This window comes from Acromyrmex echinatior, chromosome 3 (assembly GCF_024713525.1).
Source record: "Acromyrmex echinatior isolate Ae372 chromosome 3, ASM2471352v2, whole genome shotgun sequence".
NCBI classification, from domain to species: Eukaryota; Metazoa; Arthropoda; class Insecta; order Hymenoptera; family Formicidae; genus Acromyrmex; species Acromyrmex echinatior.
The window spans coordinates 20,407,798-20,426,778 of NC_141854.1; the positions used below are offsets into that span (position 1 = coordinate 20,407,798).

Consider the following 18,981-nt stretch of genomic DNA (forward strand, 5'->3'; position numbering starts at 1 on the left):
ATATACATATAACAATTAATTAAACATATAACATCTTAAACGTCTGTCTGCAATTATATTCTTACTCTTTCTTATCTACAATCTTTTTTGCTCAAATTTAAATTTTTTTTTGTTCTAGGCTTAAGAAAATCTGGAATAAGAGATTATTCAGAGTTATTTTCCAAAATCTCTATTAAATTATCAAATAATTTTTTAACTCATATTTTAGAAGAGAAGAATTGTACCTCATTTTTTTTCATAAAACTTTGTCGCAAATAAAAAGGTAAGAAGTTTAGATTAAAACAATTTTGGGTAAATGTTCCCCTTTACACAGCCAGTCCTAAATGACCTCCGAGTGACCTTGATCTTGACCTTGATTCCGAAGAAGGTCATTGATCTTTTCCGTCGCTCGTTATTCATTAAAAAATTATTAATTAATGAAAACGTTTTTATGAATAGGACACTTTCAACCCAACATACACATTCCAACATGAAGAATGTATAACATTTTATTCATTACTTGACGATACATCATTTAATAGATATAAAGGAGCCATTAAATTAAAAAATTGCGGTATTCTGTTAAAATCATATCGTTTTTTAATAAATTCTGCTAAATGTTCGTAGTTTCCTTCTCGTATATCAAATCGTGATAAAGCAAAACGAATATCACGCCGCTCAATATTTTATGTATATACACCAGATTTAGGGTCAACAAAATTAATAGAATGATTAACGGTCTGATAGACATAAGTGCATCTTCTTTTAAAGGTACATATCCTTTCCACGAATCACTGTAAATTATACTGCCTAGTGCAATATGTTTCTGAATTATTCTCGTTAATGTTTGTGAAGTACGATCTTCCACAAGAACAATAAAAAAAGATTTACTGCTACATTCGATAGCACCAAAAACTCATTACCCGTTCTCGATTATATTTTCTTCGACCAATTTTCGCTTCATCGACTTCCACTATCACACCACGATTACCAATTTCTTGTCTCATCCATTGAGTTAATAACTGCAAAATAACAAAAAATATAACAATCAAAATCACTTTGCGTAAAAAGTTGTGCGCCCTTAAGCAGGAGGGAGGTGGGGTGGTACATAGTTGGATTAAGGTTATTATATAAACCATGGGTATATAAACCTAACCCTAATCAAATCATTGTATATAAATAGTTTATAAGATCTTTATAATTGTAAATTAAATGAAGAAAATCGTGGAGCAAACATCTTCCTTCTATCAAGTCAGACAAAGGACTGTTACAATATACTCAAATAAATGTGTTTCTTTATAAATGTGTTTCTTTTTCACAATATTATTATTCTCAAATTCCTAACGTACAAACATCAACTTACGTGGAGCAAAACTCATATTGCTGAAACATGTACCATATGTTCGAAAATTACTTATTATTCATAAAATCGTTTTCATTAATAATTTTTTAATGAATTACGAGCGCGACGTAAAAGGTCAATGACCTTGATCTTTTTGAGGGTCAAGGTCAAGATCACTCGGAGGTCATTTGGTGCTAGCTGTGTAAAGAGGAATATTTATACAATTTTGTTTTTGAAAGTACATCAAAGAGATAAAAAAAGTGCTTTAATTACTGTAGAATCTTTTCATTTAATATTCTATACGTACAATAATATTATATAATATTGTATGATAATATATATATATATATACTAAATAAATTATGAGACTTAAAATAGAAAAAAATTTTGAATATGTACAATTGAATGAAGTTTAATACGTAGACTAAGAAAAAAAATTATTAATTAAATTAGTTCGTAGTAATTATTTAGTTCAAGTATTTATATATTTAAATAAAAAATATACGTTCACGATGTATTAAAAAATATATGTTAGTCATGTCAATGTATTATTTGTTTGAATCAATAAATATTTGCTTGATAACCCATGCTGCATTTAGTCGAGGCAACTAATATTTTTTTGAAGCAGCAACTTTTTTTCTATCAGTGTACAATTTTATTATTAAAAAAAAAATAGAAACATATATAATAGTAGATGCTTTATAGCATATTTTTTTCTTGCATATTTTCTGAAATTTCTTGAATATGTTTTCATGATAACATATCTTTCTTTTCTCTATACAGAAATTTTTCAAATTATTAAAAAATAAATTAATTTTATTAATTAAATAAAAAATAAGAAATAAGTTATGAGGTATGAATATTAATAAATTATAAATATAAATTAAATATAAATAAAATTAGATATAAACGATAAAGAAAATCTTGAAAAATTTATATATATATAGTTTCTATAAATATCGACTTTATTGTTATGATTATTATCTATTAATTTTATTGTACTACTATACATATATTAATAACGAAGAAATATTGATAGATTTATCTAGGTAGTTTGTTAAAAAAATTTTAAGTATTTTTAAAAATTGACAGTATAAATAATATAGGTAATATGTACGTATAGATACATAATATATAGGTAATATATATATAGATACCAATTTTGTTTAAAAAATTACAAGTATTGTTTTAATTATTTCTTCTATCATATTCATTTTTCTATTTTATCTTCTTTTATTTTATATTTTTAACCCGTTTATTTATTTTGCACAGGAAAAAGTTTTTTATTGTAATAATTTTTCTGCAACCAAACTGTTGAAATCATGAAATGTTCGCAGAAATAAAATCTATATTAACACAATGTTAGTTTTAATGCATTTGATGTTCTTTGTCAGTTCTTTGGAGTGAAAAACATGATTATAAGGAAAATTTTTAATAATTTTTTTTCGTAAAGTTTTTATGAATATGCATTTATTACACACAGAGGATAAATACAGATTTTTGTATCTGAAACAGAGAGAAAAGCAAATATTTTTGGAGAATCATCGATATCGCAAATTCAAAGGTTAAAAATACATTAAGTTATCTAGAAAAAAATCACTGTAAAAATAAAAGTAAAATAAAATTTTTACAACATCGGCTAGATCAGATTAGCAGCGACCAGCGTAGAAAAAAAGAGTCTAAATTCGACAAACTAATCACAATCATTTCAACACGGAAAATTGAATAATAATGCTACGTCGGCTTCCTCGTTGACAAAGCAAGTCGCTTCATAAAACGGGTAAAAGGACGCAAAAGAGGATGAAGGCTACAAGAAATAAGCGACGAATTCCAGAGAGACAGTGACAGAGGGAGGAAGATAGAGAGAGGAAGAAAGAGGGAAACTTGGATTACGCGTGATCGCCGCTGAAGTAACTACTTTGCATCATGAACAGTTTGTCGATGGGATTGTTGATGGCCGCGTGCAGACTCTGCGACAGCGACGGGGTGTCGTGCGATGATGAGCCATGATGGGAATGCGAGGCACCCTGATGACTACCGTCCGCGCCGCCGCCATCATTCTCGCCGATGTCGAAGCCGCCGTCCGTACCGTCCAGGGACAGATCGCTGCTACAGAAGCTCTCTCCCGAGTGACCTGGGTACGCGTCTGAAAAAAAAGGATGCATTTCGTCGTTTCTCGCAAAGTACCATGGTACTTCAACGAGATGCAATGGTATCTCATTCCGAGATGTTGTATGTCGCTGAATGGCATGCAAGTTGCAACAATGAAAATATTTCTAAATTTTACCCGCAGATTTGTGCATATAATACAAAATCAGTGCATATAATACAATGCAGAATGTATTGCGGGAGAATAAAGAAATTTACATAAACTTTGATCAACTCTATCTATAGTATCTATACTTTGACTGAATTTATTTACATGACGTATTAATTATTTCTTTATATTTTTCTCTGTCATTGTTTTTAAGAAAAATGATTTCTATATATAAGGTGCTTACCTTAAAAGTGATCTAAATTTCAAATTTGGGTTTCTTCCAAAATTCGATTTTCAATTTTAAAGCGTTAATAGTTTCATCAACTTATAAAAAGTAGTCTAATTTATGAAAAATAGCCTAACTATCAAAATAAGTTTCCTATTTTAAAGTGTTAATGGTTCAAGTTATTAATTTTTATGATAAATGTTTCATACAATACGAAATAAAATTATTTTCGACATACTTTAAGACAAACTAAAAAAATATTGTCTAATACAATAAACTATATATCTGTTGCTGGATGAGAGAAATAGAATAAATTCCTTTATATCCAATAGTTGGATATTAAATAACAGATTTGATTGTATCGAAAAAACTATTAAAAATTGCAGACTCGAGATATAAAAAGGAATCGTCGTTCTCTATATAGAAACTAAAAATATTCGGTTCGAATTTGAGTGAGCACATGACATTGTTGGATGTTCTAAAAAAATGTATAGATATATCCGAGCATCTATCTTTGATTAAAAAAAAAATTGAAGCAAAAAAATTTTGCCTAATAGAAACTTTTTATAGAAACGTTATCGAGGTACAATTATTACAGCATTTTTAATATATTCAATTTATGCTCCTAAATATGTTATGATAAATGTAAAAATAAACAAAAAAACGTAAAATAATTTTGCCACATTTTTATCAGAAAAAAATTAGCTGTGGAATGCAATTGACATACATTTCCACTACTTTCATTTCATATTTTTAACAACGTATTTAATCAATTTTATTCATTCACCTTTTGAACATTGTCATTATATTGTAATTAATCATCAAAAATATGAGAGGTAACAGAGAAAATATATGTCAATTACAATCTGCAATTAATTTTTTGTTAATAAAAATTTGACCGACTATATTTCTAAATTTATTTTTAATTATTATAATAAGATAATTTGGAGATTTAAAAGAGATTTAAAAGAGCATTTTTAATAAATATAAAATGTTGCACCAACTATAATTCATAAATTTTTACGTTTCCATAAAAAGTTAGTGAAAGAGTCTATTACGAATCAACCGCAGAATGTCTGCTCTCAAAAATATCACACACGTTCTGGGATACCTTGTAAACAATTGTCGAGACGCAAACGCGTTACGCATATACCGTCTGTGACACCGGTGCGCAAATGAGTTTCTACGGTGAGTAAAGACTTACCGTCGGGCGAGTACGGGTTATTGGGGTTGAGCGGTTGGGTGGCTGAGGGGAAGCTAGAAGATTCCCCATCGCGCATGTTCAGGGCGTTCAAGTAATGACCTGCGAACGAGATTAGACAATTGACATTGAACTCATTCGTTTACCAAAGCCCCATTAACCAGTCTTCGCAAATTCGCGAAGTTCATCGATTCGCGTGTTTTTCCTCTATTCTCGAGACATTACTTGATTTTTAAAAAATAATTCGAATAACTAATTCGAATAATGTAATAAAATATGACGAAAATCGTATGAAAATTTATTAATCAGAAAATGAAAGTAATGTACAGAAACAATAATGTTTTCGAAATTTCACTTTCAGATTCAAAAAAATATTTCAGGATCAGGAATTCAGGAGTAGTCATGCATAGAATTAAAAAATAGCGCTTGAATTCTCGATAGAGTTTCTGAGCTAATAAGATGAAAAAGGCCACTTACTGTGATCGCTGTGTGGACTTTCCGTCCTTCGCTCCTCCTTTGGCTCTTTATCGGATCCGGGCTCCGTTTTGGCCTTCCGTTGAAGTTTCTTCATCTTCGCGCGCTGATTCTGGAACCACACTTGAACCACGCGCACGCTGAGGCCAGTGTCCTTAGCGAGTGCTTCGCGAACTTTCCTGCAAGGCTTCGGAGACACCTCAAAAGACGCCTTGAATTGACGTCGCTGTGCCGACGTAAGAATCGTCCGCGGCCGTTTCGGACCCCGACGGCCATCCCGTGGTCGATTCTCGTCCAATAAGTCATCATCTAGCAATACGATTCATTTATATTTATAAATATTTTATATGTACAGCGTCGCTCTCCTCTTATTTCGTGTCAATCTTTTATTTATTTCAACTATTTCAAGTGTCTACTTTTCAATATCAACACCCCACACATTCACACACATCTAACAGCAACAAACAAATAAATAAATAAAGAATATCAACAGAATTAAATAATATGTACAAAATAATACGTTTCTCTTTATCATTTTTAATAACAAATAATAAGGAAATTGAATTAATAGAAAGCGAGCGTTATTCGCCTAGATGTCTTTATCTTTTTTTTTTATTTTAGGAGACATTAATTTCTTATTTATTTATAATTTTTAATGTCACCGAAACATATTATCATTTGTACATATATTCTGTTATTTTTTTATCATATATTATATATAAATATTTTTTAAAATTTATTTTGACAAAACATCTGTTTTTGACAAAAAATTAATGAAAGGCTTGCTCTTTTTAGTTGAATTTCTTGCACAGTTCATCTTTTTTCTTCCACATTGGAGAGAAACAGAGAATTGCGTAAGAAATTCAGCTAAAAAGAATAGATCTCTATTATTAAACTATGATACAAAAGTTTATTGCACGATAACATTAAACGACGAAAGAGGATGGAGAATAATATAAGAGCGAATAAATTATTATCGTGGAAACAGTGTTCGCGTTTCGAATTTCGTGATTTCGTGACCTCCGTGCGACGGATTGATCGTGAGACGCAAGAGGCAGTGGTCGAAGTCGAGCAGTAGATACGGGTGGTTTCGATCAGACAGTGATCCGACAAAGCACAGGCCACGCCTACCGTGCAACATATGTACCGCGGCGCGGCAACATGTCGGCCGCGAACAAACGCACCGGCTATACGCGCGCGGCGGATTCCATTTTCCGCACGAATATTTCAAGAACTCTGGGAATTCCATTGTTAAAAATTGTTTCGCTCCGTGGGAATACGGGGCGAATAGTGGAATTGTCGATCAAATCATTGAGCGAGATCGCTGATAAATCGCGGATCATTCATTGTTAATAAAAGCGCGAACAATTAAAACCGACGCGGCTGAAATATTTGCACGATACTGATATAATTTTAAAAAATTTATTTCCAATGCTTCATTGCCTCGTGAAAATTTTTAGATTTATTTTAAAATTTTTATCGAGATCTTTTTCAATGTTTCCCTGTTAATGTGCGATTTCTTGAATTCATGTTTCATATGCGTAATATAAAGAGAGAGAGAGAGAGAGAGAGAGAAAGAAAAAGGAATATACACAGAAATGGTGGCTCACAAACTGCTCTTTTATCATTTTCTATCGTCATCGATAACACATAAAATATCTCGAAACGCGTGCTATAAATTTATGTCGAGATATCGGTCGGATAAACGCCGTGGAATAAATTCCACATCTCTTTTGGTAACAAGATATATTGTATTATATATTATCACGATATTTCGATTATATGCGAGGAAGGATTGGCGAATTCAACGATGTCTAGTTTCAGGATGTCGCGGAATACGCGTCCACACGATATAGTTTTCGATCATTTATCGCTTGATTTAAATGTAATTACCTTGAAAAGGAAGAGCCCTGTTTCGAAATTCCTGTAGATTTTTACTTTGGATGTCTTTAGATTGTAGTACAACCTGCGAACAATGCAACAAGGTATGTACAATGCGTTTCTCAACGGTTTTTCATTTTATTGTTATTCGGTGTATTTTCAAGCATTCCGCGGTAATGGTCCAGGGGAGGCTTTGTGAAATTATTTCGCGGCCAAAAGCTCGTATCACTCGCCAATCTCAATTCCCAATTCATTATAATTTGACGTTGGAAACGGCACGTCGATTGATACGCGTTTAAATCGAAACAAGACGATACGAAAGATAATGAGCAGTTTGTTTTGTCACAGAAAACAATATATGTATATATATATATAGGTATAAGAAACGTTAGATCTCATCCTTTCAGTTTATTCTGCACGAGTAAATTACGCCGAGATATTTACTTAACTATAACAATAAGCCTTTCGCAGAGTCGCTCAATTGTAGTATCAGTTAATGCTTCTATCAACGAGAGGATGAAAATAGAGATTGTGATTTCGTATAGAAATAAACATGTTATTTCATGCAACATGATACGCACATTACACACTTTCATTCATGCCAGTATTCATTCATGATACATATTTCACGTAAGAACGGTGTCTCTGTTGTACGAGAAAAATAATTATTACGTTCCGTGCATACATCGTCAATACATATATTGAGTTCTTTAAAGGAAGATCGTAGGTTGAAAATTAGAAAAAGTTAATTTTTCGTTTTTGTATTTTCTTAAATAAGTCTATATGTATATGTAAATCAAATCCAGTAAAAATTAACAAAGTTGTAGAATGTTATATGTTGCGGGACTTCGTTATAATACACTAATATGGCTTCTATTAAATGTTAGATTGTTAGAGATGTTCTATGAGATTCCTAGTTTAATGTTGTTAGAAAATATGTTTCAAAATAAAAATCATTCCTCATTTCTTTCTGAGAAGAAAAACGAGCTATATATCAGAAATAGCTGAGAAATAGTAAGTACTAATTGTTTAAGATATTCATAGTTAAAAGTTTAAACGTGTTTTTTTCAAAACAGTATTTTCAAAATCAATATTCATGATATCAAAACTGTTTAATTGATCTGGTTAAAATTTCATAACCTTTTTTTTATTATTTAATCTTATTCTCCATGTAGGATTTTTCTTAAAGATGTCTAGTTTTTTTATTGACAAACATAGTCTCAGGCAAAAATCGCTTTCTTACTTATGCCATTAAAAAGAAATACAACAATAAATACAAAAAAATAAATAAAACAAAAACAGTTCTATAGGAAGACAAAATTTAAATTTCTTCTTTAAGATTCGCAAAACACTTTTGCTTTCAGAACATCTTATGAAATGCTTATACGATGACTAATGTACGTTTTGATAAGCGTGATTCGCCCCGATTAACAATATTTATAATAAATTTGTATAAAAAAATTTTTTAATATAGATGTATAATATAGATGTATTATATTATATTTAACATTTTATTTGATTTATTACCTTTTTCTTAAAAAATTCTCGATAAACAATTATTTTTAATGCAATCTACTATCTCCCTTCAATTAGGGCAATTTCTACTAGGCTGTAACATCGAATATTTACATTCTTATTTATGCTACTGTTTGTATATATCTCATTATGTATACCGCAAACCAAATTTATATTAAAAAAAACTGTTTATAATTTATTTATATTTAATAACAAAGTGATCACTTCAAATTACTTTCCTATTACTTAAAATTAAAATTGTCCCAGTATTTTCTCTCTCTACTTTAAATCAATCCCTTTTTTCTCACTTATATAGATGTTTATGAAATATATATAATAAAAACCCACACACACAGTCTATTCATGTACGTCTGAGAAGAACGATAACCGGAATTAAGTGCGCTTTTTTTCAAAACGGTTGAATCGAGCGAAAACTCGAAACTTAACCCAAATGGGACGCAATTACGCATATACGCACGTCTATAAAATATAATAAAACAGGCGACACTCACCTTGTGGACTATTTAGAAACAGTTCGTGTTCGAAGTCTCGTCTGCAGATCGGCTGACCCTGCCTAAGGATGTAGTGTGCGCCTCTTGGCAACGGCTGTCCGCACATGCAACACGCGAAACATTCCACGTGGAAGATCAAGCCGGATACCGGCCGCATCACCAGATCCGAGCAGCTGATCTTCTCCATGCATCGCGCGCACTTCACTCCGAAGATCCTCTCGTAATCGGAACGGCAGTAGAGCTTGAGGTCGCGTATGAAACACGAGTGCGACAGCATCGCGCCGCATGCCGTGCACGAGAGACACTCCTCGTGATAATTCCTCTCGGCGACTCGCATCACGTACTTGTCGGCGATGGTGCGGCCGCAGCCAGCGCAGATCGTCTCAAGGAGGCCGGACTCCGTTTTCACGGAAACGGATGGCTCTGCGGGAACAAATGATCGACGTATTGTAACGATATTTGCAATAATTTTGCTGTTCATAAACGCGATGCCTTGGAATCGAAATCGGAATTGAATATCATTTTTATCACTTGGATATCGAGAGCAGATAGAAAAAGAAACGCAGTAGTGCGGATAGATGTATAGTCCGCCTTGCTGTAACTGCTTCCGCTGCGCGTAACTTGGCGCGAAACACGATCGTGTATATCTCTCAACGTAAATTTAACCTTTTTTTTACTTGTAAGACGCGTAAAATAGAGTAGACATAATATATATTTAATAGTTCTATTTCAAATTGATATCTATTTTTTATTTTATTAAACAAGTAATAGTCGATGTATGATGTAAATTTTTTGAGAATTTAGTGCTAAAGTAATATTATACTTTTAGAAAAAGTTTTAAAATTTGCGTACATTATGATACAATTAATATATTTTATGATCTTTGAAAAAAAGAATTAAGTAATATAAAGAGGTAATAAATAATAAATAAACAACATTTTCAGTTTGAATATAGAATACATATCTGTTTCTCCTTTTTCAAAGTAGATAATAAAATTCACGATTCTTCAATTTCAAAATATATCTACAGCGATTATAGTATTATTAATTATAATTTTTTAAGTTGACATTTTTATTTTATAATTTTCTATTGAATCAAATTTCTTCTTGGTAATATCGTTAATTTTTATTTGCAATATATTTTCGCCAATACTAGTATGAGTATATAAACACTACTCATATAATAAATTGTGAAATAAATTGTATATTGTGAGATTAACCTTTGCTTTTAGCAATTATATCGTATATAATATTTGTAATACTGTTCATAAAAATTTTAGACTGATATTCATAATCCGATCTCCTATTTTTCTCAAATATGCTATTTTATTCTATTTTCTCAAGATGCTGTATGATCATTTCAATGATTGGAGGGAATTTCATTTAAGCAGCGTCTACAATGAGATTTTAAGGAGTTAAACTTAAACTTTAAGCAGTAAGAAATTGATCAATCACAGTCGAATGTGAGGAGAATAATCATTGACAGATAAATTTCTTACGGCTTGAAATTCAAAGTTTTACATCTCAAAATCTCATTGTAGATGCTTGCGTCGTTTTATACACATTTTAAATTGTTACTTAAATAAACCATTACTTAAACTTTAAGCCTTAAACCGTAAGTCTCCAAACACAAAAGATGTTTTTTGATTAAGCCATAATCAACCAATCATAGTCGATTATTCTTCTCATATTTAACTGTGATTGGTCAATATCTTCCTGTACAGAACATAAAGTCTAAACAAATGTATGAACAATGAAAACGTTGGTTAATCTTGAGACAATGTTAAAACACATTGTAAGACTTCCATATAACATCTAAATATCTCAATTAAAATCCTCAGATGGTTCCTATATGAGACATACAATAATGTCTAAAACTTTTCGTGAACTAAGTAAGAATGTTTTGTAACTTATATATATAATATATATATATATATATATATATATAGACATGATTCGAGAGAATTTTCTCTTACCCTGAAAATTAAATAGTCGTAGAACAGATTTAAAAAAATTTTACCATTCATTTTAGTAAAATTTAATTATCCAATAAAATATAAGATACAATACGTGATTACATTTTACTAAAGTGCATAGTAAAATTTTTTGAAATACCATGTTATCCCACGATTACTTAATTTACAGTAAATTTTAAAAGAAAATTCTCTCTGTGTAGGAATAAAATAATTCTCGATTTTATTTTTTGATATGTTATATGTCACAAATACAAGGAATGGAAAATTATTTTTTAAAAGTAACAAGTTATAGTTACTCGTTGTCAAAGTAGAAAAAATAAAGTTACTGTTACTAATTATCGGTTTTTAAAAGTAATTTGTTATAGTTATCGTTACACGGAAAGTAATTTTTTGTTACCTTTCTGTTTACTTTTTTGAAATCGATCAATCACAGCGGACGAGTATCTAAGGACTTCCTAGTTTCAAACTCTATGAGTGGCAAATGTCCAATCAAATCGTATCCAATCGTGTGCAAAGTAACGATAAAAGTAATTGTAAAATTCGTTACCATTACTAAAAAAATATAACTATACGTTACCATTACAATTACCAAAAAAAAGTAACGTAGTTACCAGTAAAGCTACCAAAAAATAACTTGTTACAAATAACGAGTTACTTTCATTCCCTGCAATAAATGTTTGTAAACAAAAACAAACGTTGCCTGCTCATAAATAACATATCTAACTTCTTAATTTGTCATGTGAAATAGTGTGCATGTGTGAAGGTAATATTATTTAATAAAGGTCTGTATAAATATTAGGTGTTGGAATTAATTCGTAGCGTTTTACAAGTGATGGGAAGTACTTTCATTAATGTATTTTTTAATGCTCATGTGAAATAAATAACATTCTTTCATTAAAAACGCTACGAATTAATTCCAACACCTAATACAATTCAGAAGAAACAGAATATTAATATAATAGTAACATACACACAAACTTAGATTTTGAAGCTTTTGAAGATTTTGAAAAACTGTAGCAGAAAACATTAAAATACTATGCTATGGCATAATAAAAATAGCTATCATGTTTCTACATTACACTTATATGCCCTACTTTAGATTACGTTTAACAATAATATACGTATAATATATTAACAATAATATACGTTTAACAATAATATATTGTAAGGTAATTCATGAAACGTTTCTTTTTCTTTTTCCTATTACTTTCTCTGAACATTTAAATGTTTTTACAACGTTATAGAAATTTTCTACTGGTTACGTTTAAGCCTATTTTACAATGTGCATTTTGTTTTCTGTTTCTTGCTTTTTGCTATTTTTTACATCTTGTCTTTTTGCTTCTTATTCGATTTTTTGTTTTATATCGCCCCAGATAAAAGTTAACTTCGAAACGCATTAAGACTATCCACAATCAAACAAGATGATATAATGTCATCTACAATGCATAGAGTAAGAAGTAAGAGTAAGAAATTAATCAATCACAATTTATTCTTCTCACATTTGAATCTGTGATTGGTCAATTTCTTACTCGTAACTTCTTACTCCGCGTATTATAGACGACGTATAAGAACTACGAACATCGCCCTTAGTTTTACTTTTTTGAAGAACCAAAAAATCTTACATCGAACGATCATATCTTTACTATTTTTTTAATTTTCTTAAAACAATAGTCTCCACTATTGCGAAGTCGCGTATATATTGTATAAACTTCCAACCAGAACAACAAGTCATTATAATATCAAAATAATGTCAAAATGACTCCAAAATAATCACTAAAAGTCATTTTTCAGTCATTTTTCGATTCATTTTGATGTCATTTTGACGTTATCGTTCGACTTGTTGTTCTTCTTGGGCTTATTTAGAGATTTTTAAAGAATTCTTAAAGCATCTTTGTGGTTGGAATTTAAAAACGTTTATATCGCGGAATGAAAGTACAAACTTTTTATATGTTTTATTAATTTGTTCTTACCTGCATTATTATTATCAGTTGAAGACCGAAAGGGAATAGGCGGAACCGTCGGCAAAGGTTGGCCCGGTTCGCTTTGACGATTGAAAGAACCAGGTGCTGGAGGATAAAATTCCAACATGGTGTCTTCTCACTGGAACTTTGAAGATAGAAAGTTTTTGAGCTGTAAGGAATCTTAAAGTTTTTGCAGCAAGCTTCCGCTGGAATTCTAAACACTTGAAGGCCACACAATGTCCAAATAAAAAGTCTTTAGACCAAATAGAGACATGGGTTAGATCCCAGAAAGAAAAGTTTATCTTCTTAAGAAAACTCTTCCTCTCCTTTTTCTCTTGCCTGTTTTTATTCTTGACTTCTGATTATTTCGAAAATCTTCAGTTGTCTCTTAAGTCCTGATGAAAACTTTTGATTCAAGTTTTTCGATGATAGATCGACGATAGATCACACTTCACTTGTTTCTCGTCTTGGCGACTAATTGATCCTTCAAATCTGTTCAGCTTCTTCAATATCACTTTATCATTAAAAATCAGAATATCGCGTCGTTTTACGCTAAATACATATATAAATACAACAAACTCTCTATTCAACACTTCAGTAAATCAGTTCAGGCCTAGTTTAAATTAGCCCTTTATATCGATCTTGTTTCGATTAGAATACTTGTTCTTCCGATCACACAACGGCGAAAAGCAACAGCAGGAGAATCGTCACGTTTAGCCCTCACCAGTTTTTCGATACGGGCAATGCCGTACGTCATCCAAGTCTCATGACGAACTGCCGGGGCTGCGACGTGCGAGTTTAACGCGACGATCTTCTCGGACGACCTCGAGGCGCGAGATACCACGACCGCATCGCATTCTGTACACGAAGACGATAACCGCTCTCAATGTTTCCGCACTTGTACCCCGTCCACTTCCACATCCACTCGTCCACTATCAGCACCGAACGCACTCTGTACGTGACGGTTTCGTACGTGTCATCAGTGCGAGTTCCGTCGCTTTTTTGACGAAACCCACTGACTTTGCCGACAGCGAAAATCATCCCCCTCTCCATCCTTTCTTCCCATCCCCCAAATCCCATCCCCCCACACAGCTTTCTCTACCGTCCCGTTTGTGTGAGTGTGCAGGTGTGCGTCTCGTCTTCGTCATTGGAGATAGACGAGGCATCGACGCGAAAGTGAGGAGGGCGGGTTCAACCCCCGTGGAAGCCAACGGTGGAAACGCGATTGGCGTTGCTCGGAACCGCCCTTGCTAGAGCGAACTGGTGCAGCAGTGGGGTGAAACGACATCAGTGGTCCTCAACCGGTGGCGACGTATGAGCGGAGATCAATATCCGGCCAACCATTGCCGGATTCAGTGACGTATCTCGACGAACTCGCCAGACATCAATTTTGGGTGCCGCCAGCATTTCTGTTTTTTACAAACAATCATGCAAAAGAAAAATTTAGATCAATTTAAGATAAACTTATAGAATGTAATAGCTTCCTCTACCCTCCTATATGTGTATCTCGTCTTTGTCATTGTAGGCGCCAATATAAGAGCGAGATTTATCTCTCACAATAAAAAATATATGTCAAAAATAAAAAATCAAACTGATGTATGTACTATCGAGAACGTATTACTGATTTTTAATATTATATTATAGAAATAATTATATTATTGCAGAAGATTAATCTAACAATACGACATATAATTTTCTATGTAAAAAAGATGTACGAAATGAGAGCTTTAAATGGTCAAGCTGGATTTTTTAGTGATTAAATAATTTGAGAATTTATATACATAATTCTTTAAACTGCGTGTTGAATATAATCTTCAATCTTAAAATCCGATCCTATAAAAGAGTAATAATATCACAAATTAAATTGACAAGCAGTAATATTAATGCTCATAGGCATCTTAGAAAAATATTCATAATCTGATATCTAATAAATATGGGATTTTAAAACCTGTAAATAATTTTATTGTGAAAAATATAATAGTTCTGTTAGAATTACGTTTCAAAATTAAACTTGGCGCGCAATTTGCAGGATTGGATATAAATTCATATGGAATTATTTAACAATAAGCTCTAAAGATCCAGCTTGATAGTAAAGCTCTCATTTCTTAGTTGTTATGTATTCATATTACAGTTTTGAAAGACACTTTATTTAATATAAAAAAAGATGTATTTAATTTATACTAATTTATTTTGTTTAAAAACAAACCACACTTGACTCCAAAAAATTAACAAAGAGGAATAAAGATTATCTAATATAATTGTTTATTTAGTATTCTAATAGCGAATTCGATTGGACGCAGTCCAGTGCGCACTGGTGCACATTAAAGCTGTCGTAACAAAATAATGTAAAGATATGTTCATAAATAAACATAGAAATCGATTAAACCGTGAAATACTCAATACATTTCATTGTACTATTAGGTAAAATATGTATTCATAATTCGAAATATTTGCATTTCATTTTTATATTCAAATTAAATCAGTGTACAACGGCTTTAATATACATTAGTGCGCATTAGTGCTTCCAATCGAAGAAATGAATATCATAAGAAGAATATCACAAAAGTGAAAAATAATTACAAAACTAATAATCTTAGCTAACTCAATTTCTAGATAATTTGAGCAATACAAAGTTTCCACTAGTGAACACCGATAGCAATATAATTTTATATAATATAATTTTATATAAATATAGATGTCTTTAAACTATTTCATTAATGACTATTCAATTTATCATAAAAAGTCTATCGAAAAATATGATACAGACAAAACGTTGTAAAACCAAAAAGAAGATATCGAAACGCTATATTGACACAAATCTATTTGTGTAGGCTTGAGTAGCGCTCGCCGTCGATCAGCCTCTACTCTTTTTTCGACGCATATAGCTTTTACCCCCGCAGATTCAGCTAATAACCGATGCCATTTTCGAGCAAGACTGCCTGCGGACATATTTTTTCGCCGAAAGTCGGTGCGCACTGAGTATTTGGCCGTTTGTCAGTCCGCGTAAATATGCGACAATGCCGTCCTTTGTACGGGCCGTCTATCGGCGATGTTTGCCAAATAAAAGCCTATATAGATCTCTTTGTCTCTGTTCCTGTGCTGCGCGCGGTACGAATCCCCCAATGATACGCCTAGTTGGGAACGAAACTACGGCATTGCCCCTCCGGTGCACGATACAAAGGGGCATCAAGTTGGCGGTAATGGTGATGCAAAATATTCGAGGGAAACACGTGCAGGTCGAGGGAGCCCCTTTCCCTTTCCGTCCAAGAGATGCCCAGTTAGTATTCAGACTCGCTTAATCGTACGCGACAGTCACCATACGTCGCGTAGGATCGATGGATCCTTTACTTAGATCCCTTAGACTTGATAGATGAAAAAAGTCGTAAAGTGGTAAATTAAATCAAATTGAAAAACTTTAATTTTTATTAAAGGAAATCCAAATTCTTTATTTACTCATATTTTATTTACCTATATTTTATATTATATTTTATTCGTATACTTAATTTACCTATATTCTATTTTAATAATAAATAATTGAAGTTTTTTAGTGTTTTAGAATGACTCAGTTTGAAGACCCCAACTTTTATGAATATATTAGAAGAAATAATTTTTTTTCTTTATTATATACAAACTTTTCTATATGTAATTTTATGATAATTTCTTCGTTTCTATTTTAAATAATTTATTTAATTTTAAATAATTTTCTTTTATTTTATTTAACGTTAGATGACAATACGCATAAAATTAAAGTTACAAAATTGTATTAAAATAATTTAATAGGGTGAGGTTTTGTATCATTTATATAGTTAAGAAACTTTTATGACGCGGCAGTGCCGTTTCAATAGTCTTCTTGATTTAATTTGCGGTTCTCTTCAGTGAAAAAAGAAAAACGAGTGATTTACAAAGTTCGGCATACTCTTGAAAAATCTGTGTAATTTAATCTGTGAACAATAGCTTTTATCACACTTCGGGCGTTAAGAGTTAAAGCCGCGTGATTCCAGATGTAATCCAAATTTCGATCTAGGACCCAGTTATCGATCCCGGTCCTATTTCTCGGGACAATGAAAAATTAGGGATGCTCAATGACCCTTACTATTTCACGGCACGTGAAAGCACAAAAGTCGCTGCAGCATCAGATGAAATATGGGTTCTTTGCAGGTGTATGCAATCCGAGACCCCACCCTTCTTCGGCATATTGTTTAGGATGTGACACTAACGCCGACCGTGTAATTATGCCGATACGGTTCGAGCATTATATATCCTGTGGAGAAAATCCCTGTCCGTACAGGCCATCCAACTTCCCTTTGGTCACGCAGAGAAAGGGTGGCCTACGCAATGTTGTACGGTGCAATACGATGTCAAAGCCTTGAATGCTTTGTTTTGCACATGTTCTGAAAATGCAGGATATATACTGATAGCGGAGACAAATTTCTAGACATGTCTTTTGTCATTTGCGTGGGTGTGATGTGTCCACAATTTTACACAAACAATTTTAAAAGAGGAATGATCTTTTAAAACGGTTCAGCATAGACGGCTATTAAAAAAAAAAAAAAAACAATAATATCTGGCGTGGGTTTACAAAGAAAAATGAAGAAACATATTATAGACATCTAGACGGAATATTTCAATCTACACTTCTCGCAAAAATATCTGAATAAAATATCCTTTAAAAGTATCTATCGTTGCTAATTAAACTGTTAATCCCGACTTTCTTAATAGATTCTCATTGACAGTATCTCGATACTATAATACCCTACTGATGCCGAAAAAATCTATAACGCACGTTACGTATACTACAGATTTTTAATACTGACAGTGTACATCAGAACATGAATAATTATGAAAATCACACACTTATTTCTTTCTTACACAGCGATTACGACTCATCTTACAGCTCTATTCATCTCAATTCCCGCAGAAAATTCGAATATGCTATCATTACGCGGTACACAATAACACATGTCCCTCGCGTCGCGACAAAGAAGAAAAGAAAAAGGTCGCTATCGAATCGCTATCGTCGCTTTTCGGGGGGGCTCAGTGGAATCCAAAACTTGACGTCATCCAGCCTCCCCGCGTTGACGGCCGCGGGATGAATTCTAATAACGTGTCCTCTTTAGTCTAGCGCGCACGAATCCATCTTTTGCTAACGAGGGTGGAAGTTCACGATTGCGTCCCAGGAATGCGTGATGACTACTTTGTTAGGAATGCGGCACGGCGCGGCGCCCATACGAGAGCGAAACGAGAGCGGTATATGCAGTGGCGGAGAACATCCAAACGCCCCGAGCGCAAGCTGAGCTTTCGAGATCTCCTATCCAAGATGCATGCCGACAGGATCAGTTATCTCTTGAGACAGGTTCAGAAGAGCGTTATATATTATTTTCGACTACACGCGATGTAACTTCTATTAAGAGTTTAATAAGAAATTAAAATGATAATATATATATCCAAAACAATTTTAGTTAAAATTTTAGTCAAATAATCAAAATAAATCATAAATTAAAATATAAGATATATAGATTAATAATAATTAATAACAAAATAAATAATTAAATACGATACCAAGATGGCAGTTAATAATTCAATAATTATTACATCTTCAAGAGAAACTCTCGAGAACTTCCTCGATACTTAAAGAAACAACCGTCTCAGTGATAATC

The 18,981-nt window shown here is 32.4% G+C and overlaps 1 protein-coding gene across 2 annotated transcripts; it reads right to left on the minus strand.

Moving 5' to 3' along the window:
• Window positions 1-2,774: 2,774 nt before the first annotated feature.
• Lmx1a (LIM homeobox transcription factor 1 alpha) lies at window positions 2,775-17,857 on the minus strand. Of its 2 annotated transcripts, XM_011056346.2 has the most exons (5): window positions 13,334-14,851; window positions 9,388-9,810; window positions 5,483-5,788; window positions 5,009-5,107; window positions 2,775-3,467 (listed from the first exon to the last, which is right to left on the minus strand). In XM_011056346.2, the coding sequence occupies exons 1-5, from the start codon at window positions 13,449-13,451 to the stop codon at window positions 3,211-3,213; spliced, it is 1,203 nt and encodes a 400-aa protein (XP_011054648.1). In that variant the 5' UTR covers window positions 13,452-14,851; the 3' UTR covers window positions 2,775-3,210. The 2 variants fall into 2 exon arrangements, with proteins under 2 accessions (XP_011054648.1, XP_011054649.1); XM_011056347.2 differs by lacking the exon at window positions 5,009-5,107 and having other exon boundaries at window positions 13,334-17,857.
• Between the last annotated feature and the right edge of the window lie 1,124 nt (window positions 17,858-18,981).

What these genes read in the sequence shown, in the direction of transcription:
- Lmx1a (XM_011056346.2), bottom strand. Translation starts at nt 13,451, where the DNA reads ATGTTGGAATTTTATCCTCCAGCACCTGGTTCTTTCAATCGTCAAAGC. An exon ending in AACTGATAATAATAATGCAG is followed by an intron (nt 9,811 to 13,333) that starts GTAAGAACAAAT and finishes TTGTTCCCGCAG; the next exon opens with AGCCATCCGTTTCCGTGAAA. An exon ending in TAACCCGTACTCGCCCGACG is followed by an intron (nt 3,468 to 5,008) that starts GTAAGTCTTTAC and finishes CTTTTTTTTCAG; the next exon opens with ACGCGTACCCAGGTCACTCG.